This window comes from Rhamphochromis longiceps, linkage group LG7 (assembly GCF_057381845.1).
Source record: "Rhamphochromis longiceps isolate RC_006_pf linkage group LG7, R_longiceps_female_GT1.1, whole genome shotgun sequence".
Lineage (NCBI taxonomy): Eukaryota > Metazoa > Chordata > Actinopteri > Cichliformes > Cichlidae > Rhamphochromis > Rhamphochromis longiceps.
Genome location: NC_140563.1, coordinates 27,107,079 through 27,132,572, shown reverse-complemented (window position 1 = coordinate 27,132,572; position 25,494 = coordinate 27,107,079). Strand labels below are relative to the sequence as shown.

General features: G+C 39.1%; 1 protein-coding gene across 1 annotated transcript in view; it reads right to left on the bottom strand.

Moving 5' to 3' along the window:
• The window catches only part of lrp5 (low density lipoprotein receptor-related protein 5), a 53,471-nt gene extending 28,434 nt beyond the window's left edge, over positions 1 to 25,037 (bottom strand). Inside the window, exons 1-7 of the mRNA XM_085413129.1 lie at positions 24,772 to 25,037; positions 8,396 to 8,596; positions 8,017 to 8,233; positions 5,427 to 5,495; positions 5,131 to 5,259; positions 2,294 to 2,490; positions 2,022 to 2,153 (exon numbers count right to left, since the gene is read on the bottom strand). Of these exons, the coding sequence (XP_085269255.1) occupies positions 2,022 to 2,153; positions 2,294 to 2,490; positions 5,131 to 5,259; positions 5,427 to 5,495; positions 8,017 to 8,233; positions 8,396 to 8,596; positions 24,772 to 24,856 (1,030 nt within the window). The 5' untranslated portion in view covers positions 24,857 to 25,037. The remainder of the gene's footprint in view (positions 1 to 2,021; positions 2,154 to 2,293; positions 2,491 to 5,130; positions 5,260 to 5,426; positions 5,496 to 8,016; positions 8,234 to 8,395; positions 8,597 to 24,771) is intronic.
• Positions 25,038 to 25,494: the final 457 nt, after the last annotated feature.

Sequence of the window (25,494 nt, the reverse complement as noted above, 5' to 3'; positions counted from 1 at the left end):
TAAGCACAGTTTTTGCAATTATCATCATTGCTTCTTTGAAAACCTCCCCGTCTAAAAATGCCTTCTTTTTCTTAATCATGAAATGTGTAGCTCTAAATGAGGCTTCGGTTGCTTTTTGAGAGTTTTTCACCGGTCTCGTGAAAAAAGACTGCTGTTTGCTCAAACCTGCCTTTAATTCGCGGGCCTTTTCCGCTCGCAGTGTGCTGCCCTTTGGGTAGTTAGCATGGTAGCTTGTGTGACACGTTCGGAAATGTCTCTCCACGTTGTGCCGCTTTGCCGTTGCCACAGTTGCCCCGCAAATGAGACACACGCATGAATCTTTCACAGTGGTAAAAAAGAACTCTTCCTCCCATTCACTGTTAAAATTATATGTTTTCTTCCTTTTTTCCGCCATGTTTTCCTCATCTCCTCACCTTTGCCTTTGCTGGTCTTCACGGCAACTGTTTCCGTGGAGACCAGCTAGCACTAAATATTAGATCATGATCTAATATTTAATAATAAACTTTTTTTTTATATATTATCTCTTTTTTTTTCTCTTTTTCTTCCTTCTTTTTTTCTTTTCTTTTCTTTTTCTTTTTTTTTAATATATTATCTCTAACAAATTAACACCAATGCAATTGTGATTAAAAAAAAATAGCAAGAAAAAATAAAAATAGATGCAGCTTACTGGTAAGTTGTTATGGTGAGCTATTTTTAGAACAGGCCCGCGGGCGACTCATGTGGTCCTTGCGGGCGACCTGGTGCCCGCGGGCACCGTGTTGGTGACCCCTGCTCTACACTGAATATGATTAGCACAGATATGAAGATGTAATTAATGATTATATAATTTATACTCACTATATATTAATTGCCCTTCATTTGTGGTAACATATTCAAAACAATCACGTATTTATTAAAGAAGTCGTTTGTTGTTGTCCACTCAGTAAAATTTCATGGTGTTGCTGATCATGGCATTAAGTTTTTATTTAAACGGTTTGCTAGCATTGCTACCATTCTCTGAGCTTTTTACTACATTTCGCAGACTTACAGACAGCTTGCTATGTCACAGATTCTGATTAACTTTATTTTTTATAACTTTTATCTAGAACTTCATTAATATGACATTACTCCTCCACATATGCTAATTTCTCATGAGCAACATTTAAACCCTTTTTAGGCAATAACTTACTCATGTACCTGAAATACCAGAAAAGTCCACAGTTATGTTACAGAACACAATACATCATTTTTCAGTTCAATGGAATTAATTTTATTTATATATTTATACATTTTGTCTACTCTCTCCAGTAGTTTGTGTTTTGTCCTTAGCTCTCTATGCTTTAATTTTTTCCCTCTTCTCTTTCCCCTCTGAGCCTGGCTCTGCCAAAGGTCTCTTCTTTTTAAAAGGGAATCCTTCCCCATTGGCACAATGTTCCTGCAATAGGAAACTGTTTGAGTGTTGGAGTCACAATATAATAATATATCTATCCTGAAGCAACTATTATTGATAACTACCATTGCAAAAAAACCCAAAAAACGTTATTTTTTATTTGTGCACGGCACACATACTGAGTTTTTCACAATAAATTACTGGATTTATCTGTGCTAAACAGCTAAATGCAGACCAACAATGGAATGGATTTTTGATTTTAAAAAATGCAGCCTACCCTACCCCCTGGTTCCCCTGTGACATGCAAACACCCCAAACAAAAATAAAGAATGCCAAAGAGCAGAGAAAATGGACAAACAGACCCAGTACAGAAACTAAACTTAAAAACTAAAACTGAAGGAATAGAGCCATTCCTTTAAAACAAATGGTAAGTAGACTAGCCCATTTCTACTCAATTTGAGCACTAAAAACATGTTTTTATCCGTACCTAAGCACTTTTAACTACACGTCCATTCTTTCGCTCTCTCTCTCTAGTGGACACATTGGGGGTAACTTGGGGTTCAGTATTTTACCCAAGGACACTTTGACACATGGACAGGGGAAGACAAGGTTTGGTTTATTCTGAGGTTATAGTAATGTAAATGATCCATACCTGGTTTGCATGTCTTTCTGTCTGGTTTAAGCTGCACGCCAGTGGGGCAGGCACAGCTATAGAAAGGCTCAACTGGAGAGAGTAAGCAGAGGTGACTGCAGCCTCCATTATCGATACTACATGGTGTCTGGACTGCAACAAAAATACACGTTGGGGTGAGAATAAGCAGAGAGATCATTAAATAATTACCAGAAAGTAGATCAAAGTTGGCCAGAATTATCCAGCTACAAACCTAATCTACAAACACAAATGTAAAACAGTGAAACACGTACTGTCTGGTTGGCGGTAGGGCTCCAGAACCTGTATGTCCATGGGAGAGTAAATCCCACTGAGGATCTCTCTGGTTTTGTCTCCACTGTGTTTGCTACAGGCGTGGATGGAACGAGTCTGCCAGTCGGTCCAGTATAATGTCTCCTCAGACAACGTTAGGGCAAAAGGATGGGTCAGGGTGCCTTCCACCACCGTTTCCCTGCAGGATGAAATGAAAGCTTATTAATTTATGTTTACTCATGTCATTAAAAATGCATTTTGAAATGCTGATACAGGGAATTAATGAATAAATATAAACAACGTGATTTATCGGGTTTTTTTGTTTGCTCTATAATGTACTTAAAAATCAACATTTGTGTTAGCATTCATGTTTGCAAATTTATCTGCACTTCCATTAACACTTTAACCGATCTTACCAGTGACTCACAGGATTATATTTCTCAAATCATATAAATGCTCAGCCAAACCATTTTCAACACCACAGACAAGAAAAGGATTCTTAGAACTGCAAACTCTTGTGTACAAATGAAATTTTGGTTCAATGGAGGCAACGTAGGAATGAAACTGTCCTCTTTAGAACATAAATATCTAAACCACATTCAGGTACAACCTCACTCACTCTCTCCATCGTTAATATAAAAAAACTACATAAAACTAAGATTGGAGAAGTGTTTGAGGAATCACTGATAAGGAATAAATGTTTCATTTCTGAAACACAATCATGTAAAGAAAAATATAAAGAAAACACAAAGAACTGGCTGTAACCAGTCATCATTCTTAGTTACATGCCTGAGTGTGTTTGTGTGTGTGTGCATTAGGAAACAGGAAAAATGTAACTAACTCCAGATTTCAAAGCTTTGTCCAGCTTTTGTATGTAATTGAGGGCGAGAGCAGATATTGATTTGCAGACAAACATTATCCACTGATAATTACTACAAGTTCTACAGTTACTACAAGTAAAAGGCCTGTGTGACTTGGCTTGTTCTAGACAGAAACATCATCAATCCAAAGCAGTGCTGGTAAATCCTGTGACACACAAAAATCCAGGATCTATGTTCAGGGATGGCCAGGATTTTATCAAACCAGGAAATTAAGATGAGCACTTTTTCTGTTTCTCTTAAAGAAAGTATGTCTGTTTGTCTAGTTCCTTCTCCTTGTTTTTTCCAGTCCTCATTTTCCCAGTCTCTGGTACATCTGGTCGAATTCCATTAACTATGTTTAAAAGGTCAGTAACTGGAAATCTTTTACAGATGGACTGAATGTTGGTGGGCTAACTAACTATCAGTAATATAATATAGTAACTATCAGTTATATGTGCTTTACTCTGCACTATTTGGTACATTCGTTTTTTGGATGGAAACAAAAAGAGAAAAAGAGTTAAAGAGCATATGTGGAGAAAAAAGGCCAATAGAAGGAAAAAGAAACAAAAGAAAATCCTGAGCTGTGAGCAAAATGCAGTGTGTGTGTGTGTGTGTGTGTGTGTGTGTGTGTGTGTGTGTGTGTGTGTGTGTGTGTGTGTGTGTGTGTGTGTTTTGACTGGGGAATGCACACCACAGCTCTGTTTGTCTTGGACTATTCCATCTATTTTTTTATTCGGTCTGTGCAGCTATTTTTCACTTCCCACCTCCATTTTTCTGTTCCCAGTGAAAACTCAAAGCGTTATTTGCTGATCGTTGATGTTTTTATTCTTGATCCTGATTAAGAATTTTGAAAATCATGTTTTATTTCTGCCTTAATTAAAGAGATACTGTCATAATAGGTGACTGTTGACAACTGAAAGAACTATATGAAGTAAGACATCAGTAAATCTCATCTCTCTTGTACGGTGACAAATATTGTTCTCACATAAAATGTCAATAGTGCTTCAAATCAGTGCTACACTGAGCTAGGGTTTTCTATTTCCAATTCAATACTGATACCTTGGTACAAAGAATCAATAAATACCAGTGATAAGACAGACAGGGAATGTATATGTTTAAGACATCCTCAAACATTGATCTTCTAATTTTGGCAAGATACACTGAAAAAAAAATATTGGTGATGTTCATCTAATTTATTTGAATTAGCTTTCATGTCTGCTCTAAGTGAGAGTCATCATGCTGCAGCACACTGCTGTCATTAAAAGTTGCAGTACTTTCTTTGTTTCCTGCACCTCTTTATGCATTTTATGTAGATAAGACAGCTGGAAAGAAACATTAAAAATTCAGTTTATGACAATATATTACATACCATTAGCGTACTTATAGTATTTCAAACGTCCTTCTATCTTCTACCATGTACATTGTAATTTAACCCCTAATGCGTGTAGTGCATCTGTCCTGTCTGCCTCTCCTCGCCCAACAAGTTGCAGAACGAGGCCCAGGGAGGAGCAGCCGTCTGCTGCGACCTGTGAAAAGGGAGTTTTTCCTTCCTACTGCCAACAAAGTGCTATTTTCTCTGAATTCCTGCAGGGTTAGGGCATGGGGTTGAGAGATATTGGCTTGATATAACTGGGCTCCTCTCACAGCACAAGCTTGGTTTGAAACCAGTCTCCTGCAGAGGGGCTAGCTTCTATTCCACTCTAAAGTTGTACTCAGTAAGAGGCAACAAAAGGGGATTTGGTTATACTGGCTTATTGTCTTTGCAGTGTAGTTTTTACCAGTGGACCAGAACAACAGTCAGGGTATGCGGTAATGTTTTTGGTTTTGGATTACAGTATATGGATCCCCATATACTGAACTGAATGAAAAGGAAGGAGGAAAAGCATACATCATTACACTCTTGGTTTGAATTCATTCTAAGACAGTCTTTTACACGCACGCACACACACACACATGCAGATGTACATAAAGCTGCATACCGTGCTGATCCATCCAGATTGGCTCTATGAATGAAGCTGAGTTTGGCATCAGCCCAGTACAACTTCTGTTCCACCAGGTCTATGGTGAGACCGTTGGGCCAGTAAATGTCCTCATTCACTATTACTCTCCTGATACAAGACAGAGATGCTTAGAATTGAGATTTAAAAAAAACATTTTAATGTGACTTTTTTGTAACACATCTAAACAAAAAGTCCACACTACAAAAGTAAAACTACAACTAGTATACTACTGTAAACACAGAAGATCTGAGTGCAGTCTTATGTAGTTACCGTACCTGTTGCTGCCATCCATGCCAGCACGCTCGATCCTGGGTTCCTCCCCCCAGTCTGTCCAGTACATGTAGCTGAGGGGAAGAGCAAAGAAATATATCACTCATACACATAACATTAAAACCAAAATGGTTTTGTTCTTTTTTGGGGGTTTTTAAATTTATTTATTTAGTTAATTAGTTAATTAGTTTGTTTTTTGTTTTTACGTTTATACAACTTCTCAACATGTGATGTTTTATCTGTGTAATACGAGTTAATGAGTACTGTGCTAGAGGTTATTAGCATCTATTCCCCAGTCTCCTGTAGTACACAGGTCATCCAGAAGGCTGTGGAAAAGTGTTTTTGTTGGTGGATGATATCAAATATAACTTTTTGGTTTAAATGATAAACTTTCTGTTGGTAACAGGAAAATCCTGAGCTCCATCAGGACCTTATCCCATCTTTGAAATATGTTTTTAGTGTCAGGGTTTGGAGTTATTTTGCTTAATCTAAACCACCACTGATGGAACAAAGTTTTACATTTTAAGTTACATAAAGAAAAATTTCAGGAAAGGTGCAAGTTTTGTATAGTTTCCCTTTCACAGATACTAATACTAATACTGGATAGTAATACTGGATAATTAAAGTTAAGTAACTAAAGTTAAATTTGTACTTTTCATCTGTTTTAGTAATTGTTCTTATTATACTGACTTGATATCTATATGCTACTCACAGTGGTGGTATGGTGGCGCAGCGGCTGGTACTGCTGCTTGACAGCAACAAGGTCCTGGGTTTGAATCTGCAGTTTGCATGTTCTGCCTGAGACAATGTGGGGTTCCCTCCAAAGGAATACATCTTAGGTCATGTGGTTATTCTAAAATGGCCTTGGGTGCGAGGTAGATAAAGTGTAATAATAACTAAAAGGCACGTATGAATCGATGGTTAAATGTGGTTTGCAGTCTGAAGAAGTCTGAGTGGTCAGTATGACTAGGAAAGCATTATAAAAGCCAGTCCATTTGTGCAAAAACTATTCTTAAACTCCTGCAACTGTAGCTAAAGAATTGAAATGAGAAATCTGGGAATAATGTGTATATATACAATATTGTCTTTGCATCTCAATGTTGTCTTTTATGTTTTTTTAAATATGATTCCATATATATACTGTATATATACTACAGATTCAATGACCCCACCTGTAGTAACATTTCACTGGCACTGTAATGTGAATGCAGATGCTTCTTAAGAATTTAATCGACCTGCTTGAGTTTCATCTTTTCTCACACCACCAATGATTATTTTCTTTATAATGAAAAACATTGGCCTGAAACTCCAACACAGAAACACCACTGTTCTAGTCAGGCTGAATTTACCTGCAACATAATATGTGTCGTCTGATGTTCTCAGGTGCAAACAAAACTGACCACGGCAGCTTTTCATTTTTTTAGTCATAATAAAAAATTAAAAAAAATTAAAAACAAGCCTCTGAAAAGGGAACTTTGTATAAAAATGGCTGTAGTTCATAAAAAATGTTCTTAACCCCTTGAATTAAAGGCAAAAGCAAAAAACAAACAAACAAAACAGCAGTGTCACTATCCATACACTTAAGGACCTAATTGTATGTACAAGGCGCCGTTTAGCAGGGTTTTTTTTTAACCTTTATTTATACAGGTATTTCCATTGAAACTCAATGTCTAATGTACAAGGGTTTTGGTTCTTAACCCTATTAAAACAGTGAAAGTAAAGTGCAAACCATAAAGCTCCTAAATGGGACACAACCTGTCTGGGTTGGAAACCCTGTGACTTCTTACATTACAGCCAAAGAACAAAGGCGAAGAACACCTTCTGTGTACATTTGGGACCCCACTGGCTTCTGACAATTTTACTCTTTACTCTTTGGATAAGAAAGCTTTGCCTACCTGTCTTTTTTTTTTTTTTTTTTAATCTGGGTATGTGCAGCATTTCCAGCAACATTTTCAGTTGCCCTTAGCTCAATTGTTCAGTAACCCAGTGTGTTAAAGAATGATCCTCATCTTCTCGGAATATTTGTGGTAGCATATAGATATAAAATTATAAAAACTGTGTCACTGTCACTGTATCAGTGTTTTTAGGGTTTGTTTTTTTAGATGAATTGCTATTTCTTAGTGCCCTAAACATGTTTATCTCTGTGTTCAGCTTGCCCTGTCACTCATTCAGCCAGCCAGACTCATTTTCCATCATCACTGATTGTAAGGTCAATATAATCATAAAAAATAGTACAGCTTTTTTTTTCCTGTAACAACAACAGTAGTTACATTTTGAAGTGTTTCTACTGGCATTTATAATAATTAGTGAGCTTTCCAGTTTCATTGAGGACAACATGAGCTATAAGAGATCAAATCAGCAGAATCAGTAGAGCCAAGAAACTAGAAACTAGGTTATAAAATGTAAAAAAAAAAGATTTTTGATATCCATATCAGTTTTACACCCAATTATTAATTTGATGTAGAATCTGGTCTGTGGTTTGATTGTGAGGATATTTTACATAGCCTACACCCCACCCAATATCTGATCCATTCAATAACAAAAAATGAATGGTGTCAGACACATCTTTGCACATTTCTGTGTGTATTTTGTTACCGCTGGCCAGGGTTGAGAGCGATAGCCCTGGGCTGGTCCAAGTCCATCCAGAACAACACCTTTCTTGAGGTTCCATCTAGGTTGGCCACTTCAATGCGATTGGTCTCTGAGTCCGTCCAGTAGAGCTTTTTACCCAACCAGTCACAGGCCAGCCCATCAGGACTGTCTAACCCTGATACTACCACAGTCTGGCCTGTTCCCAGTGCCTCTTTAAGGGCTGTAGGTAAAAAAACCCCAACAAACTCAGTTGAAACTGTTACATGAAAAAGGGTGTATATTTCAATAAATCATTAACACATGCAGCAATAGTTATTTTAGCTTTTTACGAGAAAGTCCTCACCAAGTAGAAAAATTAAAAGTAAACAGTGTCTAGTCTTACAGTTAGAAGACTGATTCCAGTGAGTCTGTTTGATGGCTTCTTCACTGACATCCGTCCAAAATATCAGGCGTTCAGAATACAAGAAGTCCACAGCTGCTGCATCTTCCAGGTCACTCACGATGATGGCGGACTCCCCTCGGACACCATCTGCATCTACCAATCGCACGTCACGTCGATTGGCAAAAAGAAGGAGCGGTGACCCTGGAATGGAAAAGATCCTTTATGTAACATTTCATACATCACTCAGATTTCTCACAATGTTATTTCATACAGAGACGCAAAGATGCTTATATTCGAACAGTTATTAAATTTCACTGGTTTGCTAAAAAAACAAAACAGCTATTGGATCTGCCTCTAGCAATCTGACTAAAGCTTTCAATTGATATCACGGCAATTCTCTCAAAAAATGAATAAACTTTTTCAAACAAAATGCTGCTTTATTTCTTCTGAATATTCTCATTTTTGTCTTTTTACCAAGTACAGACTGGAAATATGTGGGAAACATATCCAAAAGACTGACAAACACTCATTTCAGGGAGTTACTGCACTGGGGGAAAAATGCATTTTGGAGTCTCCATACTCTAACCTTTCGTGTCTCCTATAAGATCAGCAGAGGGGGAAATTAATGCATTATGCAATTATTACGGTACCACTCTCCACCTTCTCTAATGCAGAGACGCACACCTGGGGGTTATTTTGCAGTTCCAGCACGTGTTACACCAGCGGAAGCCTTTTCTCTGTACCTACAGTTCTACTGACTCTCTAATCAGTCTGCTTTTATATGTGTAAACTGGCTGACTGTTCTCTCCTCCTCTCTGCACGGCACACACACAGTGGTGTCTTTCACATGCCCAGTGAACTACAATCCTTTTCTGAGCTCAGAATTAAATATACATAAAAAACAAACCTATTCTCAGATAAATACTGACACTGAGCACAGTGCTGATTCTAGACCCACACACAGTCAAGTTCACAATAGAACATAAAACAAACCAGGGCAATATAAGAAAAATGTTTGTACAAGAAAGCATTCCCACTCTGTCCCAACCATGCGGTAAGTATGCAAATGTCAGGGTCCAGATTCCATAAACCCATGTCTTTGTTAGCGCGGTTCAGTAACTCAAGAGATGTTGTCCTCCCACTGTTGAAGCCAGTAGTGATCACAGCAGCTGCCACAGAGCCTCTGGGGAATCCTGTGGTTTTGGCCAGGCAGGGTGGCAGAGCTACTACGCTGTGGTTTGGCACAACCGTGCCTCCTATAATCCCACAGAACGAAGCCAGTCTGCCTCTGTTAGTACGAACGCTGCCCAGAAACAATACCCAAGCCCTAAAAGACACATGGTACTGCTTTTATTAAACATAGTGTCTCCATAAGGCAATGGTTTAAACGTTCACTTAGCAAGCTAAAGCTCTCAGTTCCAGGACGAGCAGGGATTGCACCAGGAAGGGTATCTGATGTAAAAATCTGCCAAGTCAAACATATTGCTCTACCTGTTGTGGCGCCCCAAAGTGAGCGCTGAACGTAGTCTCTACTGGTGTTATTGAAATCAAATTACATAGGTAAAAGCAAGCACGGTGGTGCGGTGGATAGCACTGTTGCCTCACAGCAAGAAGGTCTGCGTTAGATTCGGGTTCGAGTTCAGGGCCTTTCTGTGTGGAGTTTGCATGTTTCTCCCCATGTTTGCGGGGGTTCTTCCTCCCACAGCCCAAAGACATGCAGTTAGTAAGGTTAGGTTAACTGATGATTCTAAATTCCCCATAAGTGTGAATGTGAGTGTAAATGGTTGTCTGTCTCTGTGACAGGCTGGCGACCTGTCCTATCATTCATGCTGAAACACACTGCTGATTAATCAAACCAATAATTCTTTAAAATATTCAGTTCAAACACAACGTTGTTATGTTACTAGAGAGGAAATAGGTAGCTTTACTGTAACAGTAATGAAACAGATACATTAAACAAAATGACAGGAAATTACAGCAATTCACATCAAGTGAGTGGGCATCACGTGTCCATGCTCATCCACACTCAGGCTACACCCTTGACATAAACAGTGTGCTTCCAGTACTGAAAACAAGTCTGAAGCGGTGCTGTTTGCTACATGTCAGAAATGACAACTGTGGATAATGTCCAGAAGCGATTCTCCTAACAGAGGTAGGATTTCATGTATGAAAACACCTAAGCAGAGCGAGGCCCCCCAGATGGACGAGGACAGGGATAACTCTGGGAATCAGAGAGCTGATACATTTAAGTGACTTTCAACACACTGGCAGTTTTTTAGTTGGAATAAAACCTGGAAATGAATGAAATGAATGTTAAGCAACACAAAGTTTAACACAGGTTACTCCTACAGTTTCATTGAACTGTGTTTTCTCTATCACTTATTTATTTTGCACAAAGAAAACCAAAACAATAACTTAAAGACCAACTTCCAGTTTGGTAACCTCAGTGAAAGAAATGTGCTGGAAAATTATCTATACATGCTGAAATAACAACTGAAGTAATTTTTATAACAGTGTTTATTCTTTCCTCAAAACACACAGGGCTGAGCCGTAAGAATGAGAGTGCCATTCTTATAATCCTATGAGTGAGTGCTGTTTTTTCCTACTGTTGCTTTTTTGCTAAAGGAGATGTTTTTTTTACATTTATGGGGGACTCTCAGAGAGCTTATTATACTCTGAGGAGTTTCATTTTTGTTATTGATGAATAAGAATATAAACTTTGTTAGTATTAATGTAAACGGGCTGAATGGACCAGTTAAAAGAAAGAAAGTTTTAAACCAGCTAAGAAAAATGTAAATTAATGTTGCCTTTATGCAAGAAACCCATCTTACTGCAATAGAACAAAGTAGGTTGGCCATGTTATGTCATCTTCATTTCATTCTACAGCCAGAGGACTGGCTATACTGATGAATAAAAATATTCCAGTGACAATAAAAGAAACTTTAATTGACCCTTCTGGTTGATTAGTTAATTGTGAAATTTATTCAGAACAATGGACACCCCCCCCCCCCCCCCCTAAATTAATACAACCCAGTTATGATCATAGTTCCTTTTTCAAGATATTCTTCTGATAATAGCAGAAGGTCAGAAAAACATACTGGTACGGAATGATATAACTTTTTTTCTACTTCATATTTTGGACAAATCAACTACAACTGTATCCAGTTTAAAACTATTCCAAATAACTGTGGCTTTCTGCTCTTGTTTGCGTAATTCCCATATTAGAATAGATCGTTTTTTTGTTTGTGTCAACACAACTATTCCACAGAACACTGGATAATCCACAGCTGCCCAGGATCCTGTCTGACCACTCAGCTCGTGATTCCAGGAAAAACAGCTGTTTTATACAGACAGCCTTAAAATCCCACAATTCTCCAAAAACCTGTTTTTTTGTAATTAATTAGAAATCAGATTAAAATAATCTGTGAAATGAATCGCATTTCCGCTCCCAACAGCTTTATACTATGAGACACATTAAAAGCATATTTGAAAGGTCAAATAATATCATTAACAAAAAGTATTAAAAATATATAATGCAAATGCAAACAATAGAAGAATTGAACAAAGCAATGTCTAAACCTGTAAAGGAATTTCAACATACTGGCTGCTGACACAACAAAATGCACATCATATCGCCTATTTCTTTATGAACACAGACTATAAATTCACTTCTAAGGCACTGGCTAACAGGCTTGGTAAGTATTTGCCACGCCTGATATACCAGGATCAAAATGTAGTTATTTATAATCGCTCACTATCTAACAATTTATGTAACCTTTTTAACAGTGTCCATCTTTCAAAATCCCAGTACAGCCCAGTACAGCAGTAACTCATGATGCCAAAAAGCCTCTGACAGACTGGAGTGGCCATATTTGTTCAGGCCCGGGCGAAGGCTTCCACTAATGCACAGATTTCAGCTGAACAGGTCAAGTCGACAGGGTTGTCCTCTGTCTCCGGCACTATTTGTTTTAGCTGTTGAGCCTTTGATAAGGTCAATCAGATGGGATCCTGATATAAAAGGCTTTGAAATAGATCACAGAAACAAAAACACTTACCCTGGTAAGTTCCTCGTTAGGCTACAGACATTGGTTAATGCCTCCACTGGTATTTCAGAATGCAAATTAACTTGATTGGAAGGGTTAATTGTGTCAAAATTTAAATTTTACCAAGACTGTAAAATTCTTTTTAGTCAAGTTTTTTTTCTTTTTTTTCAAAAGAATCAATAATTATGTCAGACAGTTTCTATGAAAGGGTAAATCATTAAGAGTCTCCCTTGAAAAGTTAACTTGGGATCATAAATATGGGGAGGCTTCAACTACCCAACTTTAAAAAAGTTTATTTAATTGCTCAGTTGAAATTTATCTCATCTTTCTTTTAGGCTGATAGTTCCGTGTGTGGACTCAGATGGATCAGGATTCTTTGAAAGAGAAAGTTGGCAGTGAATTTGTTTATAAATGAATATCTAGGTTAATAGTGTCATGGTCCCTTAATTAAAGCTGCCTCCCTTAGTTAATTCTTTTAAGTTTTGAGTCCTGCATTTGGGTCCTCATCCTGACTGCCACAGGACCGTACTTGACAAATACCTAGAAAATCTGATAACATCATCATAACATCTGTTGCACTTAATTCAAATCTGGTATGACATTCACAAAATGCTTAGACTGGAAATTCTGGATGCATGAAACCAGCAAGTAAACTTGTTCAACTGGAGACAGAACAAAAATGTATTCCCAAAGCATATTCTCTATTATAGAGTCCAAAGCTCTGTTTGCATGAACCTAAACAGGTTCATGCAATGTCAGATTTAAACAAAGATTTAAGCATAAGAACTGATGACCATCTGTGATCAGATTTATGCTGGAATAGCTGAATTGTCACATTACAACTTCCTTCACCAACTGTAGATCCAGATCCAAACCTGGAATCTCAGAAATGTGTTTTAGATGTGATGTAGAAGGTGGTTCCTTCCACCACTGAATCTGGCTTTGTACAAGGGTACACTCTTTCCTGCACTCTTTATAGTACCACCAATATTATGGGGATTAATATTCCATTAGATCCTGAATTGTGTTTACTGGAAACAAAGGTCAGTGGATCTATGAATAAATATCAAGTAAAACTTATGTTTTATGTCATTTCTCCATTTGGCATTCACATGGACAAGTCTTGGTTTGGCAGTCGCCAGGAGAATGATACTTGTCTTCTTGTCTGACTGCATAGTATCAATTGTAAAGCTTGGTGTTAATGGTATGAGGTTGGTTTTCAGGATTTGGGCTCAGCCCCTTAGTTCCAGTAAAAGGAAATCCTAATGCTTCAGCATACCGAGACATTTTGGACAATTTCATGCGCCCAACTTTGTGGGAACAGTTTGGGGATGGCCCATTCCTGTTCCAACATGACTGTGCACCAGTACACAAAACAAGGTCCACAAAGACATGGATAAGTGAGTTTAATTTGGAAGAACTTGAGTGGCATTCACAATCTTGATTCTCAAAAGTCAGAAGAAATAGTAAAAAGTAAAAACTGGATTTTCTAAGGAGAGTTCTTGCTAGCTGAAAGTACTTGCGAAACAAGAAAAAAAACAACAACCAAAAACCGACTGACAGCAAAAGAAAAAAACAGCAATATTGATAGTGAGTTGTGAGATTTGTCTGTCTGTCACTGTTAACTATGTTAGTCTCTTTTTTTTATAAACAAATCGGGGGTTTCTCCGATGCGTCATCTAGCAGGCTATTTGAGGAGCAGCTGGACAGCTCTCAGGTGTTGGATTATTGTCTCAGTCTTAAGTGGTAACACGTCAACTGTCTATTATGTAGAACTTTGATTAGCAGGACATTCACGGATCGTGACGCTCACTGCCCAGCTATTCTCAGCCTGTGATCTCTGCCTACCTTTCCGTACTACCTCAGTTCCTCTCTTCCAGACCTCAGCCTCCCTGCTCACCTGCACTGCCACTGGTCCAAGCCGTCCCCGTTTCAGTCTCCATCCTTACATACCTCGCCCAAGACTGCAGTAAACATGTGGCAAACAGTTCGAGTTTCTCGTTCTCATTCCAGTGTTCTGTTTATCATTTCATCCTCACTGTAAATAAACCTGCCTTCACTGCAGCTGTGTCTGTCTGAGTGATCTGCCACCAGGGTCCACTAGTGTAAAATGGTAAATGGCCTGTATTTATATAGCACTTTACTAGTCCCTAAGGACCCCAAAGCGCGTTACATATCCAGTCATCCACCCATCAGTGATGGCAAGCCACATTGCAGCCACAGCCACCCTGGGGCGCACTGACAGAGGCGAGGCTGCCGGACACTGGCGCCACCGGGCCCTCTGACCACCACCAGTAGGCAACAGGTGAAGTGTCTTGCCCAAGGACTCAACGACCGAGACTGTCCAAGCCGGGGCTCGAACCGGCAACCTTCCGATTACAAGGCGAACGCCCAACTCTTGAGCCACGATCGCCCCACGTGTAATTCCTGACATCCTGGTACATTTCTGGAATGAACTCCTGATTCAGCTGTTTATTTTCCTCAATGTGCTTCATAAATGGGAGGTGAACCTAACCCGCAGAATCACTGAGCGAGAGGGATACTAATGCCAAGTTTTGGCCCAGATGTGCCAGAGGTCAGTTCGAGTTGCTTCCTTTCAGGCGTTTTTACATTCTGAAAAATTTGGGGATATTTTTTTAATATTAGTATAATGTGTTTAATAAGTTTAAAAGAGCATTTGCATTACATATGGTTCACTTTTTGAAGTATTCTGTTTTATTGTGAAGAGCTCATGATTGTAAGAGGAAGTCAATGTGGTTGTGATCGGTAAATCAGATATTGCATCTGTATATATGAAATTGTGTTTTTTCATATTGTGAAACATGTTGCAAAACAGTAAGGCAGACTAACTGTATTATTTAAAGATTGCATGAATATACTCTGCAGGTTAGTGCAGAATGAACAGGTTAGTTTGCTGTACTGTGATGGGTTTAAAGTAAACAACAGTGTGTTGGACTGGTGCACAGTGGCTGTGCGGTCGTGGTTAAAGTTTGATTACATGAAATGTAGCATTGGCTAATATGAACTTTAGCTGATGATGCTTCATACCAGCTGTATACTGTCTAATATGAAGACAGCATAAACAGTGTACTGTTAGTACATAGAATGGAAATTGGCCAGGACAACTCATGAAACATCTGCTGACATCTGGTTCAAGTTTATAAATCCACAAAGGGCAGCAGGTCAGCTGATCACAGCTTGTACACTAACAAAATCTACTGAAGCTCTCAGTTTTTATTATTGTGAGTAGTGATTCTTTTCTTTGCGCTGAGCCACTACAATTGATTTTAGGGTTGAATCCCACTGTAACCCGTGACTGTGCTCATTTTCCTGTTTAGAGGCAAAGTCACCCTCTATAATGTAGGCAACAGAAAATATGTTTTTCTTTTTCTTCTGACTCAAGCTGCCTACAATACTACTTTCTTACTTTGAGTCCATTTCACAGCCTGTACTTTTTTACTTTTACTTGAGTAACGAACATTACTTCAACTTTTACTAAAGTAATTTTTTTAAAACTAGTATTTGTACTTCTACTTAAGTACAGAATGAAGGTACTTTTGCCACCTCTAATGTTAAGAAATGAGGATGTCATAGGGACAGCTCAGGTTGAGTGGATTCAGGCAAAATTCCAGAAGCAAGGCTGAGATGGTTTGGACATGTGTGGAAAAGAATTTTAATACAGAGCTGCCAGGCTGGAGGGAAAGAAGAGGACCAAAAAAAAAGATTTGTGGATGTCGTAAAGGATGTTATGCAGAGGGTTGGTGTAACAGAGGAGGATGCTATGAATAGGATCTAATGAATCCACCGTATTGATCCCTAAAGCGAGCAGCCAAAACCCAAAGAAGAACACTTAATGTAATGACCACGCTATATCTTGACTAAATTTTTACCCCAGATAATCCTCCTCCGAAACAGCAAATCAGCCCGTAAACTCATCAGGAAAGTCTCTAAAGATCTATTTTCCCAAAGACCTCTATTTAACTTTTTCTATACAACAGGCAGGTTTAAGGCACTTCTGCACTAGCTTTACCTTTCAGGCCCAAAAGCTACATACATCTTTTATACTGTCACCCCTAATAAAAAGTTCTGAAAGATCCTACACCATGACTTTACGTAGTAGGATCAAACTAAAGGTGCAGGGCATCAAAAATCTCCTGATGATTCCATCACTGGAAAACTGTTTATTTATATTATAAGATGCCAACGCCCTGTGGCAGATTCCAAGTAAGGACCAAGTCTCTCTGTGATCCTACAGCCAGCAGTGTGTGTTAAGTCTGAATCAGTACATTATGAATCCAGTGTCAGTCAAGTCATAGAAGTCCTGAGAAAGACAGGGTATGCCTGTGTGTGTGTGTGTGTGTGTGTGTTGGGGGTGGGGGCTTGAAAACAAAGAAGGGCTCCAAAAGAAGTTTTGAAGGAGTAGGCAATGCACTGCTGAACTCTTTTCCATGCATACACGCTCATGCACAAATGAACACACACAACTTCTCAGCTCTCCTGTTTTGTTCTGCCTGGAGAAAGCCAGCAGGCCCCCCTCACTTTACTTCTTATCAGAACCCATCTCAACAAAGGCATCTGTGTGTTTGGTGAAGGGCTAAAAGGAAGGAAGAGATTTTCTTCACACCTCCCCAATCGGGACGAGAAAAATGTGCATGATAAGAGTGGGGAACATGGTTAGTGTGTGCATGTGTGTTAGAGAGTGGACCCCAGAGAAATCAAGGTAGACTGCCACAGACTTCCTCTGTCTCCACCTGTGCGAGTTCTTTCCTATTTTCTCTCTCATTCTTTCGTCCTACCTACTTCTCCCGCTGTTCTTTTCTCTCCATTTGTTACATCAGGCTTTTACAAAATCCAAACAGCATAGAGTCTCCAACCAGGCTAATGCAAACACGAAAAGTCATAAAGCATGCTGTAGTCCACCCGATTCTTAAAAAAAGAAATTCTGACTGTTATGACCTTTCAAACTATAGACCGATCTCTAAGCTTTCATTCTTGTCCAAGATCCTGGAGAGACTAGTTCTCTCCCAGCTCCAGGCGTACTTGGACACAAACAATATTGCTGAGAAATTTCAATCTGCCTTTAAGCCATTGCATAGCACTGAAACAGCGTTGTTTAGAGTTCTTAATGATATTCTTGTAACCACTGATACTGGACGCTCTATGGTCCTAGTTTTACTGGACCTCTCTTCGGCCTTTGATATGGTAGACCATAACATTTTATTACTAAGACTTGAGCACACTGTGGGTATTAGAGGCACTGCCCTCGACTGGTTTAAATCATACCTCGCTGATAGATCCTTATCAGTTAACTTAGGCACCTTCTCCTCTTCCTCCGCTCCGGTCTGTTGTGGTGTGCCTCAAGGATCAGTTTTAGGCCCTGTTCTCTTCTCATTGTATTTGCTCCCTCTAGGTGCAATCTTTGAAAAATACAATATCGCCTTCCACTGTTATGCCGATGACATACAGATTTATTTTGAACTTACTGACGACCTTGCTGTGTCCCTGCACTACTTTCAAGAATGCATGCGGGAGGTCAAAGAATGGTTCCTGAGTAATTCCCTCGTTTTAAATGATAAGAAGACTGAGATTGTGGTGTTCAACAGTAAAATCCCTCGTGCCCAACTCTGTGCTGCCCTGGGTTCCTTTGCTAGTTTTTCTTGTGACTATGTCAGTAACTTGGGTGTACTGCTGGATAGCTCGCTCAAACTCGATAAGCAAGTGTCTGCTGTAGTGAGATCTAGCTTCCACCAACTGCGCCTTATCTCTAAGGCTAGGCATTATGTTCCGCATGAGGACCTGGAGAAGCTTATTCACGCTTTTGTGACCTCCAGGTTGGATTATTGTAACTCCTTGTACTACGGTCTTCCCTCTTCTCTTCTTCTTAGACTGCAAACAGTCCAAAATGCAGCAGCCCGCCTTTTAACAGGTACCAGGAAATTTTGCCATATTACCCCTGTCCTAGCTAGCCTGCATTGGCTGCCCATAAAGTACCGTATTCAATTTAAAATATTACTTCTTACTTTCAAAACTATTAATAAATTAGCGCCAAGTTATCTTAGTGAACTTCTCAAACCACATACTCCTGCTAGAACACTCAGATCTGCCACTCAACTACTTCTGACCCAACCCAGATCTCGACTGAAGTCTCAGGGTGACCGTGCGTTTGCTCTGGCTGCCCCGGTACTGTGGAACACCCTTCCTCTCGACCTCCGCGCATCTGATTCCATTGCACTGTTCAAATCACGATTAAAAACCCACTTATTCAATCTTGCCTTTCCCTCTAGTTAATATTTCTTTTATGATTTTATATCACGCACTTTTATGCTCATTTAAATTCTTGTTTGCTCTGTACCTGTTGCTTTCCTATGTATTAGTGACAGTTATCTGCTTGCATATTTAGTACTTGCTTTGGTCCTATTTCTATTAGAGATGGCACGATACCACTTTTTTATGTCCGATACCGATACCGATATCATAAATTTGGATATCTGCCGATACCGATATGAATCCGATATAGTGTTTTTTAATCAACAAAACTGTTTTTTAAAATATCTTGCTGCATTTTGCAAGTCTGCAAGTTCATACTCAAGTTTAAAACAACAACTACACTAAAGCTATTCTGTTATACCTGTATACAAAAAAAATATTTCATAGTTCAGCAATACTGATCAATCTAATAAACTTAAACCTACACCATCCTCCCTATTCTGGTATTTTAAAGAGTACTTAGCGTAAATATTAAGCAACCTAACTAATAGGGTTCCAACTCCCAGCAACAACAAACATAAATAAATAAAAAATAAGGAACCACCCCTCACGCGCCACCTCATGATGCTTAATCGACGTAATCAACCTTAATTTGATGCAGTGTGAAAAAAAATGCACAGAAATCAATTATTTTTCAAGAAATATTAAATAGATTCAACATCTTTCTTCAACAAAATTGCAGACTGCACAGATGGTACCTTCCCAAAGTAAAAAGTACTATAGCTTACTAGGGTATATATTAGACTTAATAGTCACTATATACAGTAATTGACTTCTATTCATTTTACATCAAATTAAAACTTTGGCTGTCAGATAATTATTTATTAAAAGCTAGACATTTTAAATGAGAATAAGAAAGAAAAGTATGTCTTTGTGCCCCCTTTTCCCTGTTCATGCCCTATCGGCCCCCCTGGCTAAACTTTGCTAGATCCGCCCCTGCACAGTTACCAGCGTCAGCTACGTAGAAAAAGATCCTGGAGTAGAAAGTAATATTAAATAAATTCTAACAACAGCTTATCAAGCTTAAACGTTCTGCTGTTGTTCAGCCGCTGGTTTCCTCTTTCTGGTGCAAAGTGGGCCAAAAACAAACCAGAGAGACGGACTCGCGACAGAAAAGCCGATCAGCTGATCATTTAAGCAGTTTCACGATTGAAGTAGCAGCCGGAGAGCGAGAGGCAGTCGCTTGTTAAGCTTAACGTGGGAATGCTTTACAAACATTCAGAGATGGACTTACACACTTGCTTTACTTCTCTCGGGGATAACTTTGTCGGAGATGAAATGCCAGGTTGCTAGCGAAGCTCCAAATGCTATCCAGACCACCAACAGGTCCGGCATGCCACAGCTGCTCTATCACGTGATGCATACTGCTCCGACGTGCTAACGTTCTGAGGTGAGTTACGGCGTGTTGCAAGTTTTGCGAGGTGCTTTCGTGATATTTAATGGATCGGATTACATTTTTTATTTTTCTCCGATATCCGATCCAGTAATTTAGGTCAGTATCGGACCGATACCGATACGTAATATCGGATCGGTCCATCTCTAATTTCTATTATTTCTATTATCCTCCTCCTATACTCTATTTTACTTGTTAAGCACCTTGGCATACCCTTGGTTTTTAAGTGTGCTTTATAAATAAAGTTTATTATTATAAACCCAGTACTTTCATTCCTCCTCAGTGCTGTTACCATACCCCTTCTCCTCACGTTTAGCTCCTCAGATTTCCCTTCCTACCCTTAAACCATTTTCCCTTCCCTTCTCATATTCTAATGCATCTCATTCAGTGAGTTTTTGCAAGGCTGGAAATCACATCAACTTTTTAGTAGTAACAGATCAAGCATATCCTAACTTGTAAATCTCAGAACATGAGTTTGGTGTTAAAGTGTGGATTTGCAAAACCCTGATGTATGCCACACCAGAGAGGTCCCAAAGTTGTTGCCTGAAAGCTTCTTTATATTAATTGTGAATATTGGCAAAACACACAGCCTAGCTGTTTTCAACTGTGATCATCCGCTTTTTATCCTCACAACTTAAGCATAAAACAGTTTCGATGTTGTGCCACAGTAACTTGTTAGCATGTGGCATTTATGAGGTTCAATTACAGCAGCATTTCATTTTCCATCCAATATTGTCATAATGTCTGACAACAGAAACACAAAAAACATGTGAATGAGAACAACAGTATTATAAATGTAGCTGTATTGTTGCTGCTGGGATTTAGCTGTTTTTGGTTTGTATTATTGTAGGGTCTTCACGTTGCAATATAAGGCACCTTGAGGCGAATGCTGTTGTGTTTTGGCACCTTATAAATAAAACTGATTTGATTTGAACTGAATTGCTTCAGCGCAGGCAGAGGTCCGTACTAAAACATTTTAAACATCAGATATGAGTGCCATTCATCTCTTCTTACAGTTTCATAAGGATACCTGTCAGCATACACACACTTGCATGGTATTGCACCTACAGTGGACTAAAGGTAATGCACCACAGTGATCGGAATTATACGTATGTATAAGACTCCAATTTGTTCATGTAAATGGAGAATCCTCTTCAGATACTAAGGTTAATTATGCAGTTCACAGAGTTCTGCACTAGGGCCAATTCTGTTTACATTATACATGTTTCACATAGGTAGTATCATTAGAAGGCAATGCATACATTTTCACTGCTATGCAGATGATACCCAACCAAGAAGCCTGATAACATCCACCAATTATTGAAATAATGTCTTAAAGACATAAAGACCTAGATAGACTCTAATTTCCTGCTTCTAAATTCAGATAAAACTGAGGTTAATGTACTTGTCCCTAAAAATCTTAGAAACATGGTGTCTAACCACATGCTTACTGGAGGCCAGCATTACCTTGGCCTCCAGTAACACTGTGAGGAAAAGACTGAAAGTAGCTTTTGACCAGGATTTGTTCTTCATTGCACATATTAAACCAATATGTAGGACTGCTTTCTTCAATTTGTGCAATATCTCTAACATTAGAAATCTCCTCTCTCAGGGCGATGCGGAAAAACTAGTTTTAGGCTGGACTAATAATAATAATGGATACTTTATTGATCCCCATGGGGAAATTACTTGTTTTTCTCTGCATTTGACCCATTCACTCTGTGAAGCAGTGGGCAGCCCACTAAGCAGGCGCCCGGGGAGCAGTGTGTAGGGACGGTACCTTGCTCAGGGGTACCTCAGGGTAGCCGTTAAGTGGATTCGAACCGCCGACCTTCCGGTCATGGGGCGACCACTTTACCTACTGAGCTATCCCTGCCCCCAACTACTACTACTACTGTAATTCATCATTATCAAGGTGTGATCTAGTGCTATATAAATAAAATTGAACTGAATTAATACACAATCACTGCTGTGCTGCAAAATGCTAACTATGGAATGCTTGATACTCTGTATAAATATTGCTATATTCTATTGTCAATCACCATATTAATAGTTATGTTCCTAACAGGCAAAGCTATCTCAGTGTTTCCTACACTTGGAGTGTACTTATTATGCCTGGGTGGCCAGCCAGGTATATTATCTTACATAATCTGTAGCTAATGTTGCTATTGTGGCAGTCCTCTATGTCTTTCAGTGGCCTCCCAGAAAGGATCTCATCCTGTGGTTCTGTGTATGTCAGCTCCAACTGTTTTCCTCTGGAAATCCGCTAAGCACCACACTAAGAAGAACCTGCGGCAGGTGGTGAAGGGGTTCATGGTTACCAAGGGTAAAGAGCTAAACAAGGACAGTTGAAGCCCAAAACCGGAGAAACTGAGTTCAGGATGAGAGATTTTCTTGAAAGGCATAGACTCATGCACATACAAATACATCCTAGATGTGGATCTGTAGGAAACATATACATGACTTGGATGAATGTTCTTATGGTTAATGGTTAATTTGACATTACTCTGTTCAACTGTAAGTGATAATGAATAGTGTCATGCTTTCTCAAGGGTACAAGATAAATATGTTACTTTGAGCAACAGGTTCTTGTTGGACTTTGTTACCATTTATGACACAGCTGAAAGTGTGTGAAAGATTTCATTTGAAAATAGTACAACAGGCCTAAGGAATTTTTCAACTGGCCTACTGTGCTGTTAGAAAAAAAACTGTTAAGAAAAAACTGAAGTCCTAACAAAACATGCTTCACTTTAAATAAGAGGACAGTTAAATTATAACAATGACACAGTGGTGCTCAGGCAAAAAGTAGAAAAATACAACTTAAACATACTTGAACAGAATTAGAGGACCTCTGTTGAAAGATTACTGAATGAAAACGATGTAAATATTAGTAAAAAAAAATGTGTTTAAAGAATTATTTTTTGCTCACAAATTAGGCTTCATTAGCAGTTTACTGGATGCATTAACAAGTTTGTAGTATTTAAGTGCTGCAGATGAATAATATAAAATGCATGTTTTATATACTGCCGCAATTTATTTTATTTTCTATCAACTATTAAACCACGACATTGTTTTTTAGTCCCTAACCTTTAAAATAATTATTGCTGTTAGCTACATGTCATTAAATAAAAAGCACTGTGCTTTCTCTACGGTTAAAGTGAAGTGAAAACTAAAAGAAAAGAAAATTACTCACCCAGCTCTCAAGCTGAGAATTGTTCCTTACCTAATACCACAGTTGTAAAGTAATCATGAAGGACTTACTACTAGAAGGTTGGCAGTAGTTGGAGTAATAAGTAATGAGTGAGTATTTACTGCGTTTTCTCTGGCTGTGTTTGGTTAAAGGTTTATCAAAAATAACTCAGAGAAAGCGTATGAGCTACTTAGCGATCATAAAAAGGAATGATGAAATCTGAAGAGTCAGTAATACAGTGCCTTTCAGTCGGTTCTCTATTATCTACTATCTAGTCAAGGATTAAGAACGATAAGTTCTTAAGAAATGTCACTATTGTGTGCTTGAGGGCTATACACAATCCAACAAACACAAATACTGTGGACACATTTTGTTTTTTTGAACCTCATAATATACATTTACACAGTCAGCAACTACACTTCATGCTCTTTGTTTGAGTAGTAAAACCAGTAAGATTCTTTTAACACATAATTGACCAGCTAACCAGCTCAGTGACGACATGAAGTAGCTGACTCAGTAAAATTGTAATGATAAAATAGCTGAGTAGGTGCGGCATATAGCTCAAACTGTTAAGTTAGAATGAAGTCAGAGATAGCCTCCACTTTGGTCATTCTTCTTATGTAAATTATTGTTATGCAAAGTTATAACTAGCTTTGAGTCAGTGGCCCGGTGACACTGACGGAAAGTAGAAAATCAAAGATTGCAACTTTCATCAACAAATCTGGAATTGGTCTTATCTGTACCTTAAAAAAAACAATTGAGTGAGCTTAAAGGGAGCTAGAGTTTTTAGAAGTTAATTTTATATGAAGTATTGGAGCATGAAATAATATGCCTGAGCTGTAAGTGGCCGCATAGAAAGCACCAGGACCTGCAAAAATGTATCCATATGAGAGAAAACTAAGCTCCGCCTCTCGCTGAGCCGTTTCAGGCGATTAAATAGTAATAGCGCAATTCAGGCGGTGGAGAAGGGAATGCTTATAAAGACATCGATCCTCATTGGAAAATGTTTGCCTGGTTCTCTGGTGTGCTCTTTCTCAAATAAACATACCGGCGTATTTGCACCATTACAGAAGAAAGACTGGCTGACATCCGACACCGAGCACGAATTGAGCTACCGAGGCCCGACAAAACAGCCAGGCTGACTTTAAAGTTAATTTATTTTCCTGTAACTGTGACGGCTGTAAAACTGAGGGGGAAAGCAGGGGTCCGTTTGGTTACACAATCCCTCTCATAGAGCGTGTCGCCAACACCAATTCAAAGTTTAAAGACTTCCATTGTGTTGGTTTGCCCTTGGGATATAAAAATCTAAAGTTTGACACAAGAAATCGCTGCTAGACTCAGACTGACCAAATGTGGTAACATTTGAGGGCAGTGAAGTGCACAAATGCGCGGCAGGCTCGGACCGTGTTCACCAGTGTTCTTATCAGCTTTCGTGCTTCCACCTTTCTTGAGGATCCATGTTGTGAACAAAAAGTAAACGTACCGTCAACCGCCGACAGAAGGCAACTCCAGAGCAGCAACGCCAGCAGTAGACCGCCCATTTCAAGTCCTCTGCACTTTAAATCCATAACTCCGGGTCCATTTTCTTATATTTACTCCTCAGTCGAGTTGTGAAGCCCTCCACTCCTCAGTGCTCACATGTACACATATGGTCTGTGTTCCACTGTAACGCCAGATGTGGCTGCATGCAGGAGTGTGCGCTTCTGTGTGTCCTCCGCTATCGACTACATTCCCCCCCACCCCGTCCCACTTAAGGCGCTCGCGCTACTTTATACTTTGGACTCTCGAGCTCGCGCACTGAGAGAAAGGGCAGGCGGGCGTGGAATTACGTCACTCAACACGAGCCTGTCCCATTTTTTATTCTTACTAATTTGACTTTTGTGTAAATGTCAGAAATATCAGATGTTGGACAGCAGTTAGAGTAAACGCTGCTCTGTTGCTTTAAGGACAGACTTTTATGTCCCTGCACATGAAATTCTAAAACAAGATGTAAAGTATGACTTTTAAATGAAGTGAACCTCTGTAAAACTAGGATGAAACAAAGGAAATTACTAGTTAAGAGACTCCTTCCACTTGTTGTTTATGTCGAGTGGGGCGAGACACTTAAAATAACCTGGATTTCTCTGTGTATGCTAATAATCCACGTCATTAAAGATGATAGCAAATGAAAAAATCACTTGATTGAATATCAGCTGCAACTGATTTT